General features: G+C 52.5%; 1 protein-coding gene across 1 annotated transcript; it reads right to left on the bottom strand.

The window, feature by feature from the left end:
• Positions 1-1829: 1829 nt before the first annotated feature.
• Positions 1830-7877, bottom strand: NOP2 (NOP2 nucleolar protein). Its single transcript, XM_084226287.1, has 16 exons — positions 7717-7877; positions 7595-7640; positions 7419-7519; positions 6042-6304; positions 5704-5747; positions 5410-5582; positions 4456-4655; positions 4265-4354; positions 4098-4185; positions 3862-4002; positions 3547-3686; positions 3196-3285; positions 2804-2926; positions 2620-2717; positions 2392-2522; positions 1830-2283 (listed from the first exon to the last, which is right to left on the bottom strand). Exons 1-16 carry the CDS (start codon positions 7820-7822, stop codon positions 2027-2029), a joined length of 2091 nt encoding a protein of 696 aa, XP_084082413.1. The 5' UTR covers positions 7823-7877; the 3' UTR covers positions 1830-2026.
• Positions 7878-8319: the final 442 nt, after the last annotated feature.

Here is an 8319-nt window from a genome sequence, read left to right as displayed (position 1 = left end):
CATCCCTGCTGATGGGGTTATCAGAATAAACTGGTTCTCAAGCTGAGGCTGCACACTCACATGGTTACCTCAGGAGGCGGCAGCAAGAACACGGGTCAGATCTGCATTGCTCCAAAAGGACTGGCCCAGGGCTGAAAGAGGCTCTTACTGCTTTTCTCACCAAAACTTAGGGTGCATTCGTCTTCTCTGAACATTTCCCAGTTTTACAGCCTTTGTGCAGATGGGGGGTACTAGAAATGCAATATTGAAGCAGTAATTCTTTCCCTTGGGTGCTGTTGCACCTAGCATTAATTTAATTATTCTGAAAGACGCCGAAAATCTTCCCTTGGGTCACCTGTATCCAACAATCCAGACTCAACACACAAACCAAAGTGAGACAGTTGCATTCAGAGGCTCCTCCCTGACCTAATTCACATGGGGAAGCATGGGGAAAAAGTTATTTTCAACTATGAAGATATTTGTTTTAATATATATTTGTCTATTCAACAAAAATTATAAAGTCACTTCCCCACTCCAAATAGGGTTATAGTAAATAAAACACTCAGATAGATAAGCCCTAAAAAGCAGAAGATAACAAGGTCTGTAACAAAGACCAGGGCTCCTGAGACACTGAGAGACTGAACCATTACAGCAATCACTCAAGTGAAACCTTGAAGGGCTTCAGCCAGAAACTTCACAACTGATAAAAAAGCAGCATTATCATGGGCTTTGTGGGAAAGAGCAGATCTGTGGTGGGATATTTGAGGGAAACTGCAGGAGCGTGTAAAGTTTATTTTGCAATGTTTTAAGGAAGACTATGGGAGCAAAACTTACTATGGGATGTTGAGGGGAAGGATTGAAGGAGGCAAAAGGGAGGCATCAAGCTAAATCAGGGAGATTTGAGCATGGGAAATGGAGAGAGGAATAAATAGGAGCCAGTCACACGGAGACTGGCTGGTGTGCCTGTGTGGCTGAGCCCTGCTCCCAGTTACCACCATCTGTCCTGGCCTGGCATTAAGCTAATCCCAGCACGCATGCACGCTGCTGGCCCGTTAGCTAACTGCAAGCTGGGCTAGCCTGCAAGCAGGAAAGGAGGCTGAAAGCCAGGCAGCAGACAGATCACAAGCCTCAGGACCAGCTGCCAGCGACCCAGCAAAGTGTGGGCAGACAATCCACCAGCATAGTGCAGGTTTGATGGGCCCAGGAGCAAGAACAGGATTAGGCCTTTTTTGCTGTTCATGTTTTTAAGTGCTGTTTTGTGCTTCCCTGGGCACCCATCACAGCAGGTTCCCTCAGTTTCTGCTATCACTCTGTGCCTGCTGGCATCCCTAGTGAGTGGAAAGCTGCAGCCTCACATGTAGCAGACCAGGACATTTAAATAGAAACAGCCCAGACCACTGCTCGCTGTGTCTTAAGGAGACGCAGCTGCAGCTGGGCGAACATAAAGGCAAAAAGAACTTCCCTGTACAGCTCCACAAACCAAAAGCAATCCCTGCTCAAGTCTGGGAGGCCAAGAAGTGAGAGACTGCTGGGGATGAGAAAAATGGTGAAATGGGGACAGTCACAAGAGTGAACTAAGTGACAATAGGGAACTAGGGAAGCACTGGGCTAGAGCCTTGCCTAGACAAAGCACTCAGCTGACAGCTCCACACAATACAGCCTTCATGCAGGCAGCACAGATTTCAGCTCCTACTGCTTCTTCACAAACATGCCCGTTGTAGGGAATAAGGACAGACACCAGAAATGCCAGAGCATCAGCTGGGACTAAGAGGGGTTTCTGCTGCAGAGGAATAAGGAGACACAGCAAAATTCTGTATTTCATTTTCCAATGAAAATGAACAAGACTTGAGCAAGAGTATAAAACTTTTAATGGGTCAGTGCCCCAGTCCATGATGCAAAGGGAAAGGAGCAAAGGGGGCTATCATTGTCCCAGGTGCTCAGAGCTGCAGAGTAGATCTGCACAGAGCAGCAAAGTGGGGGTACACACAGAGCTGCAGCAGCCTTTGCTCTCCAAGGAAGGAACCAACACGTGGAAAAGCAGCTCCTCTCACTGTCCATTCGTTTTCACTCTATGCTTCTTCCTGGTAGGGACTTTAGGCCGCATCATTTTGGGAGAAGGCTTCACAGCCTTCAAGGGTCTCCTCTGCGCTTGCAATGAATGTTTCTTCTTCAAAGCAGGCTGGGGCAGCTTCTGCTCTTTGTCAGCTTTTGAGCCCTCAAGTTTCTTCTTTTTTGGTGGAGGCTCCGTGATGATGGTATCAGGGACAGGGGATGGAGCTGCCTCTTCCACAGCAGGCTCTTCACCTGCAAGGAGAGAAAGGCGCTGTGAGAAGAACCAGCATGGCTTCTGCAGGGGAAGCAGCCAGCGAGGGCAGGCCCAGCCAGCTCAGCTGAGCTCCAGCACTACATCACCTTTCTGTGCCTGCGGGATGGCATTGGAGAACTTCTTGAACTTGGCGATGAAGAACCCATCCATATTGTGCGTGTGGGGGTAGAAACGCCGCGTAGACTTGAGGGACGGGTGGAAGCGACGGTCCTTGAACCTGGAGGAGGAAGTGGCGTGAGGAGTGATAGGACACCTCTGCTCAAGCCTGACCACCAAGGAGCTGTCACACGTGCAGCTTGTGACCTGGCACGCACCTGGTGAAGCCTTCCTTGCCGAAGTCCAGGCCTGTGGCCACCAAACGGACATTGCGTTTCTTCAGGGCATAATCCACAACCCACTCGTTCTCCTCCACCTGCCAGAAGCCAAGCGTTAGGATCCAAGACCCACCATCTCCTGAGGAGGAGGTGACCTGAGCAGATGATGGTAGAAGGCACTTACCATGATGGAGCAAGTGCAGTAGACAATGTAGCCCCCCGTCTCTGAGGCAGCATTGACCGAATCTATGGCGCTAAGAATCAGCTCCTTCTGCAGGTGGGCACAACGCAGGATATCCTTCTCATCCTGAGGGAGAAACAAAGCTTAGGATGCCACAGGCAAAGGGAAGCACCCCAGGCCTCTGCTGTGGATGAGGGAATGACAGGAGAACAAAGCACATATAATGTATAAGAGTCTGGAGTCTTCTGCAGAAGTAATACCAAAAGACAGCCTTGGTACAACACACCGAATAAGAAAGAAAAGGAAAAATATATTGTAGGTATCTCGAAAGAACAAAGCTGCCCCCAAAGGCCTTCCTCTCATGACTCATACTTGAGTCTGCACTTGCCACTCACCTTGTTGGTTTTGACAGCAGGATCCTTGGAAATGACGCCTGTTCCGCTACAAGGAGCATCAAGCAGGACACGGTCGAACCCTCCAAGAACCTACAGGCAGATGTAGATTTGGAATTACACTCACAGGTGGGGACTCAAAACAAGGCCAAGACTAGAAGGGGAACCAGAAGACTGAGAAGGCAGGAAACTCTCCTCCCTTTTCCCTGTCCACCTTCCTGCCTCTGTATCAAGTAACAACCACACTCCCCAGCAGCTCTGCTCATCCTCCTGCGACAGGTGACTCTGGAGAGCAGAGCTCCACTGAAGGGACAGCTCAGCAGCTCTGGGTAAGCACTGTAACCAGGAACATACCTTGGGGAACTGGCGTCCATCGCAGTTACTCACAACAGCGTTGGTGACTCCCAGGCGGTGCAAATTCCCTACCACGCTACGGAGCCGCTCAGCACTGCTGTCATTAGCCAGGATCATCCCTGTGTTCTTCATAAGCTGAGCTGCCAGAGGGCAAAACACACCAGCAAGGGGCTGAAAACCTCATGTGCCTTTGGCTCCAGTGACAGCCACCCCCCTCCTTTCCTTGAGTTCAGTCCCCCTCTATTCCCTTTCTGTGTGGACCAGTGGAAACTCCCCACTTGACAGAGCAAGCCTCCCAAGGCTCCAGGGTGGTACCTATGTAGCTGGTCTTGCCTCCTGGGGCACAGCACATATCCAGGATGCGCTCATTCTCCTGTGGAGCCAGCGCCATCACAGGGAGAAGACTGGAGGCTCCTTGCAGCATGTAGTGTCCGGCCAGATACTCTGGGGTGGCACCTGGGCAGGGAAGGCAGAACAGAAGAAGATGAGACGTGAGAGAAAGGGAAGCAGGAGCGGGTGAGCTCAGCCCTGTACAGTAAAGGCGATCTCACCGATGGGCACAGTGGAGTCATAAATAACAAGTCCCGTTTTGGACCACTTCCCCAGCGGGTCAAGATTCACGCCGCGGTTGATGAGAGCCTGCAAGGCAAGGAGAAGGGACTGAGACGCCGCTCTGGGGGACAGGCAGTTCGGGGCACAGCCACTGGCTCCTGCTCACCTGTGCCAGGTCCCGCCGCCGCGTCTTCAGCGTGTTGGTGCGAATGGTGACAGGGCGCGGAACCTCGTTAGCCTCCAGGAAGTTTACCAGCTGGATGAAGAAGGGACAGAGAACAGAGGCAGAAATGAATTCTCCGGGAGGCAGCCAAAACCCCGTCAGTCAGCACAGCTACGGGCGGGGCAGGATCCCACCTCAGGGAGCGGGAAGATGTCCATGAGCTTGGTGAGCAGGAAGTCGCTGTAGGAGTAGTAGGCGGCCATGTCGCGGCGCAGCAGTGCGAGGTATTCCTGCCGGGAGCGCCCCTCCTCCCGCTTCGCCCTAAAGTCCTGCAGCACCTCCATGTTGCCCTGGATGCGCTGGTGAATGACGTGCAGGTCGGGGGGCTCAGCAGGTGGGAACACTGTCAAGGAATCACCAACAGCCAAGGAACTCGCACAGGGGCTCTTTCCAAGTACAACTGGCCGCGTGCACCACAACAGAGCCTGCGCCAGAAAGGCTCTGCTGGAATATTGCTTCCATCAGAGCTCAGCAGATGCAGGGTTCAAAGGACTAAACCAGACAAAAAAAGTTCACAAGGCAGAACTATCGAGTGTTTAAAAGAATTGCTTTAGATAAATGGAAAAAAAAAAAAAAAAACAACAAAAGAAGTGTTTTAATACTGAAAGCATTACCTGCAGCAGAAAAAGAGACCAGAAATTCTCCAAGGGCAACCAAATGGTACAGAGGAGAGTAACAAGGGAGGCAGGAAATGAAAATCACCAAAGTCCAGCAGTAAGCACTTTGGATGCTAGAACTGCTGTCATTAGAAACTCTGGGAATGGGTTGCACAAACACCCACCAGGAAAATCAGGGTAGAGAGGAACAAACCACATAATAAGTCATCCATATGTATTTAGGACTATAAAGGAAATTAGGGCAGGTTCCAAGCCCCATACAGGGCGTCACAGATTTCCTAACTGTGCTATAGAGAAGCACAGCATTATACACTATCTATTAGGACAGCTCAGCTAAAAATACCTTGTCATACACAGACACTTTTGCTAAGCAATATGCATGATAAAGTCCAAGTGAAGCTCTTTGGTTGTATCCAAGCCCCGTGCTGCATCATGCACATGGCTTATGGATGTCACAGATAAAAAGGATATCCTCCTTCTCAATCTCTTCACTAGTTGGCAGTTTAAACTGTTCATCTATATCGAGGTTGAGCTGCAGATCTGGGCCCTCTTCTTCCTTCTGTCCCATTTTCTGCTTGCTTGCCTCCTCTGCTTCCTCTTCCTCCTCCTCTTCCTCTTCACTGTCATCTTCACTGAGGCCTTCCCTAAGGACAAAGAACAGGATCACAGAGATGCTTCTCAGCTACCATTTCTTAGATGGCACAAAAGACAGAGGAATAACAACACAGGCTCCTCATCTACCCAGGAAAGGCTCTATACACTCACCTGTCAGGCTTCTGTTTCAGGGCAGCTTTTTCAATAGGCAGCAGCTAAATAGAGACAAGAGATTGATCAAAAAAACATCCACAGTCATCCCCTTACTTCCCACTATCTGTGAAATTTACTTGCTCTGTTTAAAAGGGACAACAAACAAAAGCACTGAATGTTATGCTGGAATCAGCTGCTAAACTTGAAATCATTCTTGTGAAGGAAAGAAGGGGAAAGTTCTCAATCCCCTCTCCAACCCCTGCCACTAAAGCCATCCTTTTCCCCAGGCCCAAGGGGTCCTTTCAGCCAAAAACACCCAAATATTTCCTGTGTAATTAAGGGCAACAAGTTCCTACCTCTTCTTCCTCTGATGATGAGGCACCATAATCATCCACCATCTCCTCGCTGCTCCCATCATCCTCCTCCTCCATCTCCCAGCCCTCTTCCACCTCACCATCACTGGATAATTCCACATGGTTTCCTTTTGGTTGGGTTTTCTTGGCTTTAGCTGGAGCCAGCCACTTGGAATTGCCATCACTGAAGCCAGAACGGCCACGGGCAGTTTGTCCTGCTGCCTTTACAGCACGTTTCTCCTTCTGTGAGGGCAGCTGCTCTTCAGCTAGAGGCAGAAAAAGCAGTGAAAAGTTAAGCATTATTTCCAAAATCAGCTGCTCTGCTTTTCCAGTTTTTACACAAAAAGGCCTTAGTCCAAATCCTGAACTGCCTGTCCAGAGGGAGGCAGTGCTTGCTCTCTACATCTTATAAAGTACCAGGCATATTCTCACCTCTCCCCAGTGGACCTTTCAGGAGACCTTACTAGAATTACCAAATTAAAACACTGCCACAAATCTCTTATGGTGTTTGCTCTGACATATTGCAGTGCCCTCTGCCCTGAATCTTTGTCTCTCCTTCCTTCTTTCTACTTGCAGAGTTTCCTGGGCTACACAAGATGTAACACAAAAACTTAAAAGCCTCAGCTGTAAAAGCAGCCTACAACAACCTTGCTGTGAATGAAGGTTAAGTAAAAAATGGATTTAACAAGCAGAAGAGAGACCTTTGACTAGTTCTTGAGACAACACTGCCTCCTGACACGGCAGCCACCAGAAATCAGACAGAATTCATTGTTATTATCTATGAGAGAGAGCCCAAAAGAGGCCCGAGATGATGAAGGGTCTGGAGGGGAGCTGTATGAGGAGCAGCTGAGGTCACTTGGTCTGTTCAGCCTGGAGGAGAGGAGACTGAGCAGAGACCTCATTGCAGTCTGCAACCTTCTCATGAGGGGAAGAGGAGGGGCAGGCACTGATCTCTTCTCTGTGGTGACCCGTGACAGGACCAGAGGGTACGGCAATCAAAGTTGTGTCAGGAGAAGTTTAGGCTGGATATCAGAAAAATATTCTCCACCCAGAGGGTGGCTGGGCACTGGAACAAGTTCCTAAGGAGGTGATCACAGCACCAGGTCCGTCAGAGTTCAAGAAGCGTTTGGACAACATTTTCAGGAACATGATGGGACTCTTGGGGTGGTCCTGTGCAGGGCCCAGGAGCTCACTCAACTATCTTTGTGGGTCCCTTCCAATTCAAGAAACTCTAGGAGTCTGTGATTCAAAATAATGAAATTCCACGTGTCCTTTGCCTCGAAAACGACGCGAGAGAAGGACGGTGGCGGCAGCGCCCGGGGGGAAGCAGGACTGAGGACCGCCGGCCCGTCAGCCGGGTTCGGACCCGCTCCCACTCACCTGTCGGTTCCGGCTCTCCCTCTCCTCCTCCTCTTCCTCCTCCTCCGAGCGGCCTCCTCCCGCCCGGGCCGCTGCCCGCTCCCAGCCGCCTCTTCGCAGCCCTGCATCGCGAGGGGAAGCGGCGATCAGCCCCGGCCCGGCCCGCACGCCCCGACCCGCCGAACCGCCCCCCTCACCTCCTTCTGCCGTGACTGGAGAGCTTCTTCCTGCCGGTCTCGGGCTCTGCGGGAAGACACGCGGGGGTCAGACGGCGGCGGGCGCCACGGGGCGGCGGCGGGCCGGCGCAGGCCGCACTTACCTGGCGGCAGGAAGCGGGCCAGCTCCACCTCGGCCCCGCGCTGCTTGCGGGCCTTGCGCCCGGGCCCGCGCTTCTCCTTCCTGCTGGGGTCGAGCTTCCGCCCCATGGCCGCGCCGCGAGACCCCCGCGAGCCGCCACACGTGCCGCGCTCCCCGCCGCCCCGGCGCACGCGCCCGCCGTGGGCCCGCCCCCGCGCCGCCCACCGCGATCGCTGATTGGCTCTGCCGGCAACGTCAGCGGCGCGGGCCGCCCGCCCCCGGGACGCGTGGGGCCGCGGGCCCGCCCCGCCGCGGGAACGGCCGTACCGCGAAGGGGCCTGCCGGGCCCGGGAGTGAGTGAGGCAGGGCCCCGGCAGCCCGGCTCCTGCCGCAGGCACTCACAGGCGGGTCCTACAGCCGCGTCAGGGTAAACAGCCAAAGGCAGGCAGCAGAGAAAGGAGTTACAGAACCAAGACTGTTAAGGTGGGGGCGCAGAGGGTTAAAACATCATCTCACCCAACACCCATAGTAGGGGCAGGGATACCACTCTTAAGACCAGGTTCCTCAAGGCCGTATGGAGCCTGGCCTTAAACACTGCCAGGGCTGGAGCATCTACTGCCCTTCT

This window comes from Fringilla coelebs, assembly GCF_963513975.1.
Source record: "Fringilla coelebs genome assembly, chromosome: 2".
Taxonomy (NCBI): Eukaryota; Metazoa; Chordata; class Aves; order Passeriformes; family Fringillidae; genus Fringilla; species Fringilla coelebs.
Note: the sequence above shows the minus strand (reverse complement) of the source record. Positions and strands in the feature narration are given on the sequence as shown.

What these genes read in the sequence shown, in the direction of transcription:
- NOP2 (XM_084226287.1), bottom strand. Translation starts at nt 7,822, where the DNA reads ATGGGGCGGAAGCTCGACCCCAGCAGGAAGGAGAAGCGCGGGCCCGGG. An exon ending in TGAAGAGATTGAGAAGGAGG is followed by an intron (nt 4,656 to 5,409) that starts ATATCCTTTTTA and finishes CAGTGTTCCCAC; the next exon opens with CTGCTGAGCCCCCCGACCTG. An exon ending in CTGCTGTCAAAACCAACAAG is followed by an intron (nt 2,927 to 3,195) that starts GTGAGTGGCAAG and finishes TTTCTCCCTCAG; the next exon opens with GATGAGAAGGATATCCTGCG.